At 38.0% G+C, this 18229-nt stretch overlaps 2 protein-coding genes and 1 pseudogene across 3 annotated transcripts in view; 1 reads left to right on the plus strand and 2 right to left on the minus strand.

Annotated features, from left to right (window-relative positions):
• TRIP4 (thyroid hormone receptor interactor 4) overlaps positions 1-218 on the minus strand; it is a 51570-nt gene extending 51352 nt beyond the window's left edge. Inside the window, exon 1 of the mRNA XM_020882392.2 lies at positions 26-218. Within this exon, the coding sequence (XP_020738051.1) occupies positions 26-126 (101 nt within the window). The 5' untranslated portion in view covers positions 127-218. The remainder of the gene's footprint in view (positions 1-25) is intronic.
• Positions 219-3711: 3493 nt separating this feature from the next.
• PCLAF (PCNA clamp associated factor) lies at positions 3712-11784 on the plus strand. Of its 2 annotated transcripts, XM_020882384.2 has the most exons (4): positions 3716-3877; positions 4175-4255; positions 5283-5445; positions 10763-11784. In XM_020882384.2, exons 1-4 carry the CDS (start codon positions 3832-3834, stop codon positions 10806-10808), a joined length of 336 nt encoding a protein of 111 aa, XP_020738043.1. In that variant the 5' UTR covers positions 3716-3831; the 3' UTR covers positions 10809-11784. The 2 variants fall into 2 exon arrangements, with proteins under 2 accessions (XP_020738050.1, XP_020738043.1); XM_020882391.2 differs by lacking the exon at positions 5283-5445 and having other exon boundaries at positions 3712-3877.
• Positions 6054-6798, minus strand: LOC139035458 (eukaryotic translation initiation factor 1 pseudogene; annotated as a pseudogene).
• Positions 11785-18229: the final 6445 nt, after the last annotated feature.

Raw genomic sequence — 18229 nt, forward strand, 5'->3', positions numbered from 1 at the left:
CGCCTCGGACCCGAACCGGTCTTACTGTACGATCTCCTCACTGACATCCAGGCCGAAACTTTTCCGCAACTGCTGCGTGCACCAGCCCACCAGCTGCTGGCGAGACGCCGCCCCAGCCACCGCCATTTTCCCGAGCCGGAACCAGCTGGGCGGCAAAAGCTCGGCGTTCTACACCAGACTAGGCCCCTGGCAAAACCGACCTCGCTCGCGCAGGTTCCGCCAGCCGGCACCGCCCCGCGCCTCAGCACCGCCCCCAACGCAGCTCCCTCCCACCTATGCCCCTCCTACTTCTTCCCGCTTCCTATTGTTCGCGCTTGAACCCGAGCCCGTTCTGCTCTTGGTACTTCCGCATTGTCAGATGTAGGGCTCGAGAACTGGGAATTCTAAGGCGATACAAATGTCTCTAAAAACTACAGTTTAAGAAACAATAAAACGATACCCCGTAACCTGAGAGGCCAGCTTTGATATGGTTCTGGTTTTATTGAAAACACTTAAAAGAGCACTTGAAAGCTAGAGTAAATGTTGTTAAGTGTTTTCTCTGGTAGTAGAGGCTTTATAAAACCCCTGGTCGTCTAATACGTGAATCATGCTACTTTTAAAACCTCTATTTGGTTTTTTGAGCCAGGTCTTTTCTATTAGAGCCAAGACAACTCTGTAAGCTCGCGGGAGGAAAAAAAAACTTTAATAAAACAGGTGCTGGGATTTGGCTTTGATGACCTTCAATATGAGTTCTCTTGATTTTTAAGAAGTTAAAGGTGCGTATATATGGGAATCTAGAAAGATGGCACTGATGGTAAATTACTTGTAGGGCAGCAGTGGAGACCCGTAGAGAACACAATTGTAGACACAGTGGGGGGACGAGAGAGTGGGAGGAATTGAGAGAGTAGCTTGGAAACATATCACCCTATGTAAAACAGCTAATGGATATTTGCTGTATGATGCAGGGAGCTCAACTCGGGTGCTCTGTGACAACCTAGAGGAGTGGGATGGAGTGGGAGGTGGGAGGGTGGTTCAAGAGGGACGGGACATATGTGTTTATATGGCTCATTCATATTGATGTATGACAGAGACCAGTACAATATTGTAAAGCAATTATCCTCCAATTAAAAATAAAATTTTTGGAAAAGAAGTTAAAGGTTTTTCAACTAAAGATGATCAGAGTTAAGGGTCTTTTTGCTACTTCCTTCTCCTCTGGGACATCAAACTGGAGAAAATTTAGCCAGCTTTCTCTGGAAACATGACGTCTTTTGACATATTTCATTGGCCAATTTAATTGACTGGCTTTGTGTTACATGTATAGGCTTTTCATTCCCATTAGGCTATTTATACTAAATAACTACATTAATTGGATGTCGTTTCTACCTTATGTTTTCACCGATATGATCAAAAATCATAGGTGTGTTGATTTATGTTGAGATTAGATTATTTTATTAATTTGAAAAATATATGACTTTCACACTTAAAAAAGACTGAATTTGCATAAACTGTGGGCACAAGTTTTGTTTCTTCATAGAAATCTGCTACATTTTTGCAATGATGTAAAGTAATTAGCCTCCAACTAATAAAAATAAATGGAAAAAAAAGAAATCTGCTACATTTAATACAAATAACTTATTCAAATCCTTTACCTGTTTTTATACGTGTTCTCTTTCCCATTACTAGAGGAATAACTTCTTGAAGATAAGAGTAACTTAAGCTTTTTGTACAATAGGACATTCTAGGTCCTCAAGAAGAAAAGTGTTCTTTTTTCATAAGGAATATGTTATTGATTGTAATATCTGTTTGTAATATATGCAATGTAAAGCCATTTATAATATTACCATATATTAAAATAAATTTATGCCTGAGCAAAGCAAGCACGCCTTAAGGATATTCTTTTGTATAAATTTAGGCAGAAATTTCATCTGTACATACCACAATTTTCTTAATGCCTTAGGCCTTTAAAATTTTCAGGTTCACGCTACACAACTGTCTAGTTTATTTAACTGGAACGGAGAAGCACTTTTCTAAAGCAAACATTTAAATTAAGAATTTTTACTAAGTAGCACTGCTTTTTTCAGTAAGTTTTTACTCTAATATGCCTCCTCCTCCCTTATTATAATTGGCGTTAAAAAGACAGACATACAAACAGATATAGTAATACATAGATTGTCTCTGTGTGTAAAGATATATTTGCAATACTTTTGGTAATTTACTTGGCTTGTTGACTAAGAGAAAAGACCAGCAGATTCTAGAAGCAGCTCTAATCTCTACAAGGATCTGGGAACTGGGTAATTCAGTCCTTTGTAGAAACCACTTAACTGAAAAGGAAATAATGCGCATTGAAGAAACATTGTGTACTGAGAGAGTCCTGATGATAAAGAACAAGGAGGGGTACCCTAGGGCTTGTTGATTTTTCTGACAGGACTTGGGCTGTAATCTTAGTCTCTAAAATTTAGAGAAAGCTACAGATAATTTGCAATGCCATTCCTCCTATTATAATGTTAATTTCATCTGCTGTCTAGGTTCTCTAATTCAAAAACATAAAGTAATTGTTGATTCTTTTAAAGCACTAAGTAGCCTTTATTCTGAAAGTTCAAGCATAATTTATTGGAGAGAATTAATGCCATGCTTGCACTTTCAGGGTTGCCTTTCAAGTGGGAGTTTAACAAAGTACATCCTAAGGCAATTTCATCTGATCAGGTTTTGTGCCTGGTCTTCACTGTGTGAAAATCATTCATTCCCCAGGCGAATTTGAGTAATTAAGATAAGCATAGGGATAGAAAATAGTCCTAGTCTAAAGTCATGTTCACTATGTGTCACAGATGTACTCTTAACAGATTTGACATATTTTTAAGGAATTCTGATCCCATACAGGTCTAGGGAAAATGTTTTATTATTATAATAATGTTTCTTTTATGTAGGTACAGTGGCTCAGGCCCCAAGAGTCTGCCTGCAATGTGGAGGCCCAGGGTTGGATCCCTGGGTCGGGAAGATCCCCTGGAGAAGGAAACGGCTACTCACTCCGGCATTCTTATCTGGAGAATCCCATGGATTGAGGAGACTGACAGGCCCATGGGGTCACAGAGTCAGACACGACTGAGCGACTAACTCTTTGATTTTTAAAAATGTATAATTTGCTCAGTTTTTTCTTGTTTCACACCATCCTAGAAAGTTTCATTTTTTAAAAAAAAATTTTATTCCTGTAAATAGAGAATTTCCTAGCAGTCCAGCAGTCCAAAACTCGGGGATTTCTGCTGCCTGGGTTCGATCCCTAATCCAAGAACTAAAATCCCACAATCTGCACCTCCTGGCCAAGGGTGGGAGGAAAAAAATCATCCCTGTAAATAAACTGTATTAGCGTTTGACCATTCCATAGAGTTTTTTTTTTTTTAGTATGGATGCTATAAAGAGAGTTCATGCCTGAGATGTTAACAAGTCTGCTACATTTCAGGAGTCACTTCCAGGAGTGAGATTATGGATTTAAGCCTGTAGTTAACTTTTGAAGAAATGTTGGGATTCGCTCTTTCCCAGGTTTTCTTTTCTAAGCAGGCTGTTTTACCCAGTTCACAATCTTAGCACGGATTTTAGCACCCAACACACCCCTGCATCCCAGGAAAGTGCCCTGGCACCTCCCACCTGAGGCGGGTACGAATCACAAGCTACCACTGGACACTGGCGATTGGTTGAGCGTGAAAGGCGCGGAACCAATGGGAGTGGCGGTCTGGGAGAGTCTGTGGAGCGCGCGGGAAAGGGACCGATATAAACTGTGGCGGGAGATTCGTTTTCTGGGCCTTGTCCCGTGAAACATCTTCGGCTGGAGAGTCAGTTGCTCTCCTCTTGAGTTCGAACATGGTGCGGACTAAAGCAGGCAGTGTGCCTGGCAGCTACAGAAAAGGTGAGGCAGTCGGGCACAATAATGGAGGGCAGGTGGTTCTCTGGGCAGCTCCGCTATGGGCGGGAGAAGAGGGGGCTTCCCCGCCTGTCCGCCAAACTGGTCCAGCCCGTCAGGAAGCAGCAGCCTGATCCCTTTAACCGCTTCGGCGGGGACAGGGGAGCGTTATCTGCTGTTCTGGATGGCGGGGCTCTCCTCTCCAATCCTTTCCAATAGGCTGGGTCGGAGAGTGCGGCGAGAACGTGGCTCCCACCCTCTTCGTACCGCCTTCTGAATGTCTTCCTTTCCCTCTCTCCGCAGTGGTCGCTTCTCGAGCCCCCAGGAAGGTGCTTGGTTCCTCGACTTCTGCCGCTAATTCCACGCCGCTTTCCTCACGGAAAGGTAAAAACGCCCCTGCAAGCTCCTACACGAACCCTCTCAAAAGGAGATCAGGCCAGACACCACTCTTCCCCATACCCACGGCGGAGTTTCTTTTCCTGAGATCCTCACTCCCCAGAATTTCTTCCTTCCTTGCCTTTTGATGTAATGAGCAAGCCTTGGTCTCTTTGGCGGGCTGGGATAGAGATGGAGGGGTCGCATGGTCTTCAAAAATTTCAAGCCCCGGGTTAGGGACGGACACACTGTCTCTTCAAACCTGTTTTTCTTTTCTGCCTTAGCGTTGTTATTTTTCTTAATATTTACAACTGGACTTTTTCTTGTATGAGGCTACTTAAGCACTTGTTTACTAGAATTGAGACGATAGTTGACAATGCTAATCACGTTTTTGTTTTCTGCATATTGTTCTTTGTCTTTCCTATTACCTTCCTTTCTTGCCTTTCTCTTTCTTTCTTTCTTTTTTTTTTTTTTTAGTTTGGTGTCTGTGTGTGTGTATGTGTGTGTGTGTTCCAACCTTGCAGCTCCTGATTCTGTTTTTGGGACATTAGGAGGGAAAACTGGGCCAGGGAAAGAGCTTCACATTATTCCTTCTGTGCTAGGAGAGGTTGAGAAAATACCCTGCCATCTGGTGTCTCTCATTCCTTTTAGAAGGAAGTTGAGAGGTTTGGAAGATTAATTCTGCAAGCTCTAGTTAAGAACATAAAGGAAAAAGTGTGTCATACTTTAGTATGACAGTACATAAGGCTAACTTAATACTTCTGCTCGTGGATAAAGTATGAAAAATATTTTCTAGTTGTAAACATCTTGTTAATGCTATTTTTCTAGGCTAAAGAATACATATAATAATGTTCTGCATTATATTAATGTATAATGTACTATTGACTGAATACAACTTTATCATGTCATATTTTAAAATTAAAGATAGATATACCACCATTTAATATCCTTTAGATTTGATGTTAAAAGAATTGTTTCCCTTTAAAGAATGGAAATTGTATTCTTAATTTTTATTTAGTTCTGTTTTATTTTATAGCTGAAAATAAGTATGCAGGAGGGAATCCAGTTTGTGTGCGCCCAACTCCCAAGTGGCAAAAAGGAATTGGAGAATTCTTCAGGCTGTCCCCTAAAGATTCAGAAAAAGAGAATAGAATTCCTGAGGAGGCAGGAAGCAGTGGCTTGGGAAAAGCAAAGAGAAAGTAAGTTTTCATATTCTGAAGTATAAAGAAATACTTATATTCTTGAAAATAAAAAAACAACTAAATATTCAGTAACTTTAAATTTTCTCTTTGAGTAGATAAGAAAATACAAACCAGAAGTTTTTTAAACTATGCTAACCTCTTATTATGTCACTCCCAAATTTCAAACATCAATGAAAGGTATTATTTTTACTCATTTACTCAAAGAGGATCAATTCCTGTTCAGATGATAAGTGCTACTTTATTAACCATGAACTTCTGGTCTTTATTCTCTCTATATATATTTTTTTCTATTTTCTATAGTCCTTCTTATTTTCAAAAAGTAATTTCCATGTTGGTTTACCTTGATTTCCATTAACCCCTCCTTTCAAAAAACTAGTAGTCCAGGCTCCATAGGAAATATATAACCAATGTGGAAAAGGTGGAAAATACAGAAATCCCCATCACTTAGAAACAACCAGAACTGACACCATGGTGTATTTTCTTTACAACTTCTCTGTAAATACATAATACTTCAAAACAAAACAAGATGGGGATAAAACTGCACACATGCAGTTTATTTCATGAACTTTTTAAGAAGATAATTAAATCATGCTTTCAAGCTTTTTTTTTTTTCATGGCTCTTTTCAGTTTATTGCATGAAGGAGTTACACTAGTCTAAGTTAAAAGCAGACCCCAAATGGTTACATTATACAAGCTGTGAAGTTTCTAAACTTGTGAAAAGGGACAGAAGGGAAATTCTACTCATTGAAAGGAAATCCTCACTTAAGCTTCAGTGAGCCAAAAACCCTTAAAACCCATGAACCTTCAGCTGGTCGTCCTTAGCCAGTCCAATCTCTACCAAGAACTGGCATATGTTCTTGCGCTGGTCACCCTGTAGCTGAATTACTTCTCCATATTCTGGATGCTCCATTACAGTACCATTGCAGGCAAGTTTTCTTCCTAAACACTTTTACTAGTTTCTTTTTATCGTAATCGTCAGCGATCCCTTGGACAGTAGTAAGAGTCTTCCTGCCGTTTCTTTGTTGAATTCTTATATGGATATAATCCTCAGTGCCAGCAGGAAGCAGATCATCACCCTTACTTGCATCAGCAAAGGAGTCGAAAGAGTGGAGGTTCTGGAAAGCGGATGTAAGATATGATTCCTTTTCCTAGGTGGAAACGGCCTGTGGAAGGCAATGGCAGGAGAAGGCGGGCAGGGGGTACCGAGCGTTGGGAAGCAAGGGGCCTCGAGCTGGGAGACTGCTGAGTCCTCGGTGGCGGCTCAGTGACGGGGGCTGCTTTCAAGTTTTTAATGTCAGGAAAATGCTCATGATAAATGTTGAGCAAAACTGGATTCAAAAGTACAATCATTATTGCATAAAAGACGTGTATAAATACACCAAATCTCTGTACAAAATATTCCAAATATCATGAGTGATGTCACTGGGTAAAAGTCTCTCCTCACACTCGGTGCTACCAAGTTTCAACAACAAACATATTTTAAGAATCTGGGGGAAAAATACCTTTAGGATGGAAAAAACAAGGGAAACCTGCTTTTTAAATAGATTTATGAGAAATACTGCAGACTCTCTAAAGAATGTTGAAGTTTTCATTTCAAAAATAATTTGACTGGAGGTGGGGCGTGGTGAGAGTGGGTGGTATGACATCACTGCCATTATGAAGCCTTCTGATTTAAGATCCTGCTAGATACCTCCCAGCACCAGCCAGGAGCAGGTGATCCTCCTGGGCACCAAGCAGCGAGCCGGCCCAAGACAGAGTGATCAACATGGACAAGTGGGTGGTGGCCGGGCTCACACTGGGGCTGCTGCTTCTGGTACTGCTCCTGCCCAAGCAAGTTTACTCATCCGTTCCTTTAACCAGCACAGAAGGTCCACCAGTCCAAACCACAACGGTCAGCTGTGCCTGGCAGTCAACACCTAGTCTCCTTGTTGTCTTGCTTGCCCTTCTACATCTCTACCACTAAGAGACTTGGCCAAGAAACATCTAGGTTTACCAACCTGTATTCTAAAGCCCAGTCTGTACGGCATCTAGAAATTCTGTGTCAGGAAGAAAATAAGAAAGACTTCATCAAATCCATCAATTCCACCCCTTATTTTATTAAGGCAGAAAATGTTGAGAGTCTCAAATTGGATTAGTTTAAAGAGCATCTGAAGGATTTGAGCAGATAATGACAGCCAACATTAAATCTCCTGGAGTTTCATAAGAATGGAGACAATATTGGGAATTAGTGATGTGATTAAATGTAACAAGAAACATGGACACTTCAAACTGTACCTTGCATCTAGAAAAGAATAATTGCATCTTCATCTAGAGAAAAAGGATGAGCTATGGAATGGAGATTCAGTTTTCATTTTGGTTCAAGAAATCTAGAAGGTAAACAATTAGGTGATGAAAAAAGCTTCAGTGATTTTGTTTATGATGTACACTGGAAGGAATCAGCAGTTATTAAATCCTCTGTGTATTGTTTCAGCAGTCTTGGTTTAATGCTGATATACTCTCCATAATGTTTTACATTGTTTTCATTGTTCTCTTGGGACCTTAACTCTTTTCCTCTGGGCTTTTGAATTTGACTTTGCATTTGGACTTCTGTAATACCTGAGATGTTCCAGGGCAATAATGGATTGGAATATACTACAAATCCAAACATAGGTAATCCCTGCATATGTACTTAAAAGTCAAATTACAGGTATTTCCTGTCACACATTCCCATCCAACAATAGTGCCAGATTAGTTTAGCTAATTCTGATCTCTTAACTTGATTCCGAAGAGCAGAAGTACACTGACTTCAAACAATCTTAAAATACTGCTTTTTATTTCTGGATGTACTAAATAATTTTTAAAACCAAAAAAATTAATGTTTTGAAGGCGTGTTTGATAAATTTGGAAATTAAGAGGCAAATATATGAAGGAGGTAAAAAATAATGTATTACGTAGTTGGGAAGTGAAGACTGGAAACTTTCCTGCATTAAATTCATAACTGATTTGTGCTTTCTGTAAATATACATTTATATATTAAACTTGATGAATAAGAATAGCTACATATGAAACACTTTCTACGTCAGTCATTATTTCTAGATGATTCTAAACCTAAGTGGACTTGATTCTGGAAAGTAAAACTTTAGAACTGCCTTGATGTATAGAAATCTAAAAAGAAGTAGAAATCATTGGTTTACATGTTCATACAATGATGCTTAAATGATAAATATTCAATGTGGCCATAGTACTCTAAATAAATTTTAGCCAATATTTGTCATCTTTAGAAATCTAAACAGGACAACCAGATCTAACATCCATCTGAAGTTATGTGAGATCCATGTGTGTGAATGAACACACTCTTGCTTCATATCTGAATACTGTACACCTATTTTGGATTGTACACTGTGTTTGGATTTGATTTGCATTGAACACAGCTAGATAAAAATAAATGGTTAAAGAGAAGTTAAAACAAAGGAATTAACATATAAAATAATATTTTTGCATCTAAAATTTTAAGACAATATTGTTCATAATATCATTTAGTAAATTATTATTGAGTGCTTACTATCCAACTTTTGAGATATTTAAAAGGAATGTCAAATTCTGGAGCAATACCTGAACTTTATACTTTGTTGCTCTATTACTATTATCATTTCTGTTTCAATAAAATCAAAATGCAAGAGGATACATTTTTGGATAAAGTTTTTTTTAACAGACTTGTTATCATGATCAAGTCTCTTTTAGTTCCTTCTCATTTACTGGCACCATTCTTCCTTATTCTTTCTCATCCTAATATGAACAAACTAATAGTCAATATTCAAGAATATTCAACAATCCTCTTGAATTATTTGTGATTTCAATTAAAGAAACTAAATATTTGGCAATATAGCCAAATATGGCTGTACCATTGATCATCATAGCAATAAAACCTATATTGCAGGTTTCCTATCATATAGTGAAAGATTACACATATAGTCTCATAAAGAACTTTGATCCATAGTATAATAAAATCTGTGACATAAAACTAGGTAATAGAGGTTTATCTTATTGCTTTAGGCCTCTCTCTTAGATTTGTTATTGTTTGAGAGTTGCATTTATCCCTTTATAGTAAATTAATAGATTGACTTTTTTCTCCCAGTTTTATTGAGACATAATTGACACACAGCACTATGTAAGTTTAAGGTGTACAGTCTAGTGATTTGACTTACCTACATCATGAAATGATTACCACAATAGGTTTAGTGAACATCTATCTCATATTGATGCATTAAAGAGATAGAAAATTTTTTTCCTTGTGATAGGAACTCTTTCAATAGTCTACTATTGACTATAAATAGAAAACTATCAGTATATCAGAAGGACTTCTATTATAATCTCTCTAGTTCTTAATCTGGAATATGGCTACTCTTACGGCTTTATTATTCTCACAAAGGCAGAGTAAATTTACCTGTTGCATAGGAGAGAATCTCAATCAAGAAAAACTGTCTTCTTAAAACCTTAAATCAGGTCTTTGAAGAAAAGAATTTTGGATTACAATAGTGTACATTTGTTAACTTCATTTAATTTCCAGGAAAGTACAATGAAGACCTCTTGGTAATGTAATAATGGATGCGTCAATGGTAATGTTACACCAAGTCAGAATATCCTTGTTTTAGCTTCCTTCTTTCACCTTCTAGCTCTATGTCAAGATCTAATTTGAAAACTGAGTGTTTAGGATAGATCTCACAAATCTTTACCAGCTCTAAAAAATTCTGATTTAAAAATCTTAGTTGACTTTTTCTCTATAAAAAATAGACTGAGTACCAGAGGACTTTGGGATAATGTAAGCTGTTTTTCAAAAGCTATGTTTACCATATGCCAACAATACAATTTGGGCATTTTCTAATTAGATAATACATTCATAAATTCCAAAGGATATGCAGTCAAATATGACAACTTGCTGTTTTCTCTGTTCAAATGGATTGGTTGAATTTTTTTGCTTTCTACTATCACAGAGTTCTTGCTGAAGGATTATACTGCTTCATCAATCTACTTAACACATTGAAAGAAAATAGAGATTCTCATTTAAATAAAAATGGCAATATATTCTAAAAGGGAAACTGACTTGGCAAATTAAGAGGCAAAATAGATTATTAAAAATTTTTGTCACTTTAGTGCTTGGAATCTGTAGGGATTTGTCAGTTTATGGGAGTTTAATTTTCTGTCATTTCTAGTCACTTGGCCAGATCCACTGCACTGTTAATGTTCTTGATTTACATAAGTTTTTAAAAACTATTCATGTTTTGTTTTTAAAACATTTGACTCAGGTGACTACTGAAGTTCTCTTTTCTTTCCACAGAGCATGTCCTTTGCCACCTGATCACACAGATGATGAAAAAGAATAGAACTTTCTTATTCACCCTTGACTGATGTCTCCTGTTTACTCTGGTATTCTAGGATGTAAATTTGCATAAATGTATTTGTTCCAGTTAGTTTTGTTGAGTAGGCATTTAATTTAAAAAATGAGGTTTACATTTAGTTATTCAAAAGCAAGTAGTTATGATATTGGAAAGTTTGTAAGATTAATTACGGTTAACACAGTATTTGGTTTCCTTTACCTATTATTAAGCTTTTTCTTGCTAAAATTATTACATGATATTCTAATTATGAATCTGCTGTATTTGAGATTTGCTTAGATCTTTGTACTGTTGCCATTTTATTGGCATTTGATTATTGGAATGATGCCATATTTTTCTTCCTTTTATTTGCTTTAAAAAAGCAGAGGTAGATTTTTGCACATTTAAAAAGTAAGGTTAATTAAACTGAACCTATACCCTTTTTAAGAAAGGTGGCCAAAGAGGCAATTTTGCAAAAATTTGGATGGCTGTCTACTTTCTCCTTAGAAAAATTTAAGGGCAGTTTGGTCCTAAGGTTTAAAGGATTAATAAAGCTTCTGAAAACAACAGCAAAAATATACAATTTTTTTTATATTGGAATAGTGGAATTCCAATATAGTGGAATCAGACAGGAAAATTCCATAGACTACTTTAAAAGAGAGGAATTTCCCTAGAATATACCTTTGCTTTAGTGTGATAAAATATTACCCTTTGGGCCTATGCTTTAAAAGCTGGAAATCAATAAAACATGAAAGACAGATCGTGCCATAAACCCAGAACTGTCTAAAGTCCTTAGAGCTACTATCATGCTTTTCAAGATAACCGGGGGTATAATCGAAGTGGGTATAGTAGTACTTAGTAACTGATATTTTTCTTCCTCATCAGACTTTTTGCTGACTTCCTGTTATCAAAGTTAGCCATGTTTAACAGACATACTTTACTGAAGTTTGTTTTTAATAAATGAATACTCATTTTCATAAAACTATCCATGTGTGTGCTTTTCTAAGATTTTATCCTACTAGGTATTTCTATTTTATTCTTCCAAATGCAAATCACTGAACAGACCTGATTTTATGAACTTCCAAAATAAGTCCTGATGACTATAGATTACATTTTTTGCTTAGAGATAGATATTAAACATACTGAATTGAGACCAGAGTTTTATGCTAAGTACTTCCTTAATAATTAGACTTTTGATGGATTTGAAACCTGATTTGCTATTTTTCTTGATGGAGAGAGGAACTTGATGGAGAATGTGTCTAATGAAGTCTAATTTTGATATGTAATTGTTTCCAAAAAAATTTGACCTAAAGAAACTGCAGTCTTTTCAAATATAATCCTTTCAAAATATACAATTGTTAGTGATGTCTAACTTTATTAAGGAGGGCATGGCAACCCACTCCAGTATTCTTGCTTGGAGAATCCCATGGACAAAGGAGCCTGGTGGGTTACAGTCCATAGGGTCGCAAAGAGTTGGACATGACTGAAGTGATTTAGCAACAAACAGACTTTATTAGGCAGACTTCCCAGGTGGTGCAGTGGTAATGAATCTGGCTGCCAATGCAGGAGATGCAAGAGATGTGGGTTCGAGATGGCAAGAGATGGGTTCGATCCCTGGGTCAGGAATATCTCCTGGAGTAGGAAATAGCAACCCACTCCAGTATTGCCTGGAAAATTCCACGGACAGAGGAGTCTGGCAGGCTATGGTCCATGGGATCACAAAGAGTTGGACACGATTGAGCATACAGCACATACATACAACTTTATTAGTCAGAGGTCCCATGTCATCTGTTTCCTTGTCAAAGCTTTTTTAAAATGTAGATTGTCAAAAAATAAAAAATAAAATGTAGATTGTCAGTTTAGCCCCTTCTAAACATAAGTATGATCATGATGGTGTGATCACTCAGCTAGAGCCAAACATCCTGGAGTGGGATGTCAAGTGGGCCTTAGGAAGCATCACTACAAACAAAGCTAGCGGAGGTGATGGAATTCCAGCTGAGCTATTTCAAATCCTGAAAGATGATGCTGTGAAAGTGCTGCACTCTATATGCCAGCAAATTTGGAAAACTCAGCAGTGGCCACAGGACTGGAAAAGGTCCATTTTCATTCCAATCCCAAAGAAAGGCAATGCCAAAGAATGTTAAAACTACTGCACAACTGGACTCATCTCACACATTAGCAAAGTAATGCTCAAAATTCTCCAAACTAGGCTTCAACAATACGTGAATAAAGAACTTCCAGATGTTCAAGCTGGATTTAGAAAAGGCAGAGGAACCAGAAATCAAATTGCCAACATCCGATGGATCATAGAAAAAGCAAGAGAATTATTCCAGACAAACAGCTGCTTCTGCTTATTGACTACGCTAGAGCCTTTGACTGTGTGGATCACAACAAACTGTGGAAAATGCTTAAAGAGATGGAAATAGCAGAACACTTTACTTGCCTCCTGAGAAATCTGTATGCAGGTCAAGAAGTAACAATTAGAACTGGACATGGAACACCAGACTGGTTCAAAATTGGGAAAGGAGTATGTCAAGGCTGTATGTCACCCTGCTTATTTAACTTATATGCAGAGCACATCATGCAAAATGCTGGGCTGGATGAAGCACAAGCTGGAATCAAGACTCCCGGGAGAAATACCAATAACCTCAGATAGGCAGATGACAGCACCCTTATGGTAGAAAGTGAAGAGGAACTAAAGAGCCTCTTGATGAAAGTGAAAGAAGAGAGTGAAAAACCTGGCTTAAAACTCAACATTCAAAAAACAGATCATGGCATCTGGTCCCGTCACTTCATGGCAAATAGATGGGGAAACAATGGAAACAGTGAGAGACTTTATTTTCTTGGGCTCAAAATCACTGCAGATGGTGACTGCAGCCATGAAATTAAAAGACGCTCCTTGGAAGGAAAAAGCTATGACCAACCTAGACAGCATATTAAAAAGCAGAGATATTACTTTGAATTGATGCTTTTGAACTGTGGTGTTGGAGAAGACTTTTGAGAGTCCCTTGGACTGCAAGGAGATCAATCCTGAATATTTTTTGGAAGGAGCTGGGCTGAAGCTGAAGCTCCAATACTTTGGCCATGTGATGTGAAGAACTGACTCGTTGGAAAAAGACCCTGATTCTGAGAAAGATTGAAGGCAGGAGGAGAAGGGGATGACAGAGGATGAGATGGATGGTATCACCGACTCAATGGACATGAATTTGAGCAAGTCCTGGGAGTTGGTGATGGACAGGGAAGCCTGGCGTGCTGCAGTCCACAGGGCTGCAAAGAGTAGGACACGACTGAGCAACTGGACTGAAACTCCCTGTTTTACGTTGAAACTGAATCAAAAGATGAAATGCATACATTAAAAAGATAAAGTAAGTCTTAATTTTGTACCCTTCTTCACAAAGTTTAATCTGGCTTTTCTTTTTGAATGGATTATTCAAATAATTAGTGTTAAATTCCTGAACAAACAATGACTAAAGCTACTGTTATGGAATTTTTGAATGCTAATAGAATTCGTGAGGTTCATACAAATTTTATGTTTACATAGTTTCAAAAGGCAGATAATACTGTAGTGAAAATTATAGTCTGCTCAGGTTATTTATGAGATAACAAATATTTTTTTAAAAAGCAGAAAATATAGCCTAAACTAACTGAACTTTTCCCATATTATATATATAATTCTTCCAAATCTCATCGTATTTCAAATTCTTCATGCTAACTCACTTTTGGAAAAATTGAAGGTTCAGCTGGGTCTTAGTCCAACTAACATTGTTACAGTGGTTCCTTTTACCTCTGAGGATAACCTGTAGAGGTGGGAAAGATTTTCACTGAAGTCCCCAAAGCCGGGAGGAGTGTTAGAAGCTATCTTATTCAACTCAAGCCGCCTATACCTTTGCAGTAGATGGGCTATTTTATTAGCTGGCAGTGCTAATTAAACATGCTATGAGTTAAAAATTTGATTTTTGGACTTTCCTGGTGGTACAGTGGATAAGGATTCACCTGCCAACGCAGGGGACAAGGGTTCAATCCCTGGTCTGGGAAGATTCCACACGCCTCAGAGTAACTAAGCTCATAACTACTGAGCCTGCTTGCTGCAACTACTGAAACCTGTGCACCGAGAGCCTGTGCTCTGCAACAAAAGCCACCATAATGAGAAGCCCACGCAGCACAATGAAGAGTAGCCCCTGAATGCCAGCGCAACCAAAAGAAATTAAAAAAATTTTTTTCTTAACTCCCCTCCTCTTCTTGGTTCTATCTTAAAATAACATAGAACAAGTTACTCCTTTCCAAAACAACCTTCAAGTATTTAATAATAGTTGTTACATCTTTAGCCTTTTCTTCCTACACTTGATCTTAGCCAAAAGGCTGAGAAACGATAGCCTTCTCTTCCTAAGTCTAAACATTAAATTGCTTATGTTACATGAATCCTAAGTGAATTTCTGTAAGTCCCTTGTGCAGGGGGCCATGCCTTGTGTGTTGTATATTGCTTAGGCAGAAAAACAGTAAATCTAGCTTTTTCTTCTAACTGATACCAAGTAATCAATAATTTTGGTATCTTTTATGTTTGTCTATTTTGTCTTTTGTATTTGGAGATGCCAATGGAAGTCTAAGAATATTTGAATGTTTAAATATTGATCATTGATTAACAATATTGGGTTTCCGAGAAATAAACATTTCTTTCTTAAATGATTACAAAGGACAATTTAAAAAATGACAAAAAGCTTTGAAGAGATTGAGAAAAAGGCTAGAGGTGTCCTGTATTGATCTGAAGGATGAAGGTACAGTATTGACCTTGAAGGCTGTTTGAGATCTATCATAGATTTGAGAGCACTGTCTTAATTATGGTTCATATTAAGAATATGGATTCCTGGGGACTTCCCTGGTGGTCCAGGGGTTAAGACTCTGCATTTCCATTACAGGGGTTGTGGGTTCCATCCATGGTCAGGGAAGTAAGATCCCACATGCTGCATGGCATGACCAAAATAAGTAAATAATAAAGTTTAAAAAGTAAAAAGTTGATATGGATAATAATTTAAAAAAAAAGATTATGGAGTTCTGTGATACTGCTCACAAAATCCTGAAAGTGTAGTTAAGCCCACATAGCTAATTTTAGGTGTGGATTGTGCTATATACTTATTTCAATTTTTAAATATTTATCAGTATTTTAGGTGGATTTACATACAATAAAATTTTATTACGTACAATAATATGTTTTCAGGGTACAAGTTTTCATAAATGTATACACCTATGCTATACATCTTTAGAGGTCTCCAGGTAGTGAGTATATTGAAAATGATGGACTTAAGTAAGTCAAGTGACACATTTAAGAGTCAAGCCAGGTATTCATACACCTACACAAAAGTAACTGAATAATTTTTAAAAATTGTAAGAAGAGAGGATGTAAATGCTCTTGTATGTCATATTTCTTCAGACAACAGGAAAAATGAATGATGCATAGGAATTTGCAGTTTTGTATTGGCTTAAACTACCAACTATTACCCAATAAAACATTTCTTTCTATAGAACAAATTTACTGTATTTATGTTTTTAATATTTAAAGACATCTAAGTCCACCACAGTTTCATTTTAGATAAGTCATTGCTCATTGGGCTTATTGTTTACTTTTCTAATTAAAAATTTTAAAATATTTAACCTGTTGGCAATTGAAATACCAAGCTCTATTTTGCTAATTACAGCCAGTTTGTCCTAAGAACAATTAATTGTTCTTTAAGTCTGACTAGATGTACTCAGATTTTATGTGCATTTTGTTTGTGTATACTCCCACATGTATGCATGTCCAGGGCAAGGGTTGAAATGTTTTAGACTTCTTTAACAACCTACTACTGACATTTGAACCTGAAGTTATTTCCTTCAGGTTTTGCTGAATAGACTCTCTCGGGTAAACTAATTTAATGCTGTCTCACGTGTACAGGAAACTAACAGATCTGCTGTTCCTTTAAAGTTACCAGAGCTCATTCCCTCTGCCCTGGCTAGGTGGACAACTGTTCAATATTGGTGACTAAGGCTATGATAACCAGTAAAATTATCATGCCCAAATTATCATGACCAATAGCCAGTAGTTGCAAAGACATCCACTGCCGTGGACTAGTGCAGGGGGTCCCCAACCTCTGGGATCTAATGCCTGATGATCTGAGGTGGAACTGATGTAATAATAGTAGAAATAAAGTGCATAATAAACACAGTGTGCTTGAATCATCCTAAAACCATTCCCCCCCAACCCAGGTTGGTGGAAAAATTGTCTTTCATGAAATGGGTCCCCGGCGCCAAAAAGGCTGCGGACTGTTGGACTAGAGAACAAATTGAGAAACTACTATTAAGCTTTATTGCTTTTAAGCAGATCTGTTCAAGACATGAAAGTTAAGCCAAAATTTTCACTCATTTTTCTCTAAATGCCCTATTATACTTCTCTGAATATTTAACTATTTAATGACATATAGGGCATTTATCTAAAAAGAGGATTAATTATGTAGATGGCTTTTGCTCCAAGAAGTGGTTTTCCCAATATATTTCAAACTCAGATCACTCAACACAAGACTATATGAGGTCTCTTATTAACTTTTCTTGTCCACAGTACAAGAATGAAAGTTTACTCTGAGTAGATTAAATGGCTTCCTCCTTCCCAAGTTTGATTAACGGCTTCCTTTGGCCTCTTCTCATTGTTTCTTTTAAGAATTAATTCTTTACAGATCATACACAAGCAAGTGCAATCCTTAACAAAAGAGAAGATGGATGAAACTTTCACCATTGGGCTTCAGGGGCTTGTCACATGAAAACGAAGTGCATGAAAAAGATTTTATAACGGAAGAGATTTAAAAGCCCAGTTGAAACATAACTGAAAATCCACAAGAGGGAGATGCTTGCTAAACCGCCAGAAAGAAACTCCCTGGAGAATTACAGTAACCTGAGAGAGCTTTAGGAGGAGTTAATAGGTCCGCCCGGGATTCAGGGAGGGAGGAACAGGAGTAAACAGTGGCTGGAGGCTCGTAGGGGGAGCACAAGCGAAGGGAAAAGCAGAATTGGCTTCGTGACTTTGGCAGCGAAGCCGGTGCTCAGCCCAAGACCAGGAGCGAAGGTAAGAGTGTGTTAACCCAAAAGGAGCACACGTTCCCAGTTACCTCCTGATCGTCCCAGAAGTAATGGGGGCGGTTGTCTTTGAAGGCGCTTCCGCTTAGCAACCCCACGCGGTTGCTAAGGAGGGGCGATGGCGGTGATGACCCGGAAGTGGTGTTGTCCATTTCTCACTGCCGGCTTTAAGTCTATCCTATTGGGAGGGCCAGGGTGCTCTGCGCCCGGCCGAGGGTGGGGCCAGCGCTAGAGGTTCCGGATCGGCTTCAGCCGCCCCTCGGCTCCTCGCCTTCCCTCCTCCCCTCCCGCACCTCTCCTCCCTCCCTTTCCTGGGAAAGAGAGAAGGCAAC

The sequence above is a fragment of the Odocoileus virginianus genome, chromosome 6, assembly GCF_023699985.2.
Source record: "Odocoileus virginianus isolate 20LAN1187 ecotype Illinois chromosome 6, Ovbor_1.2, whole genome shotgun sequence".
NCBI classification, from domain to species: Eukaryota; Metazoa; Chordata; class Mammalia; order Artiodactyla; family Cervidae; genus Odocoileus; species Odocoileus virginianus.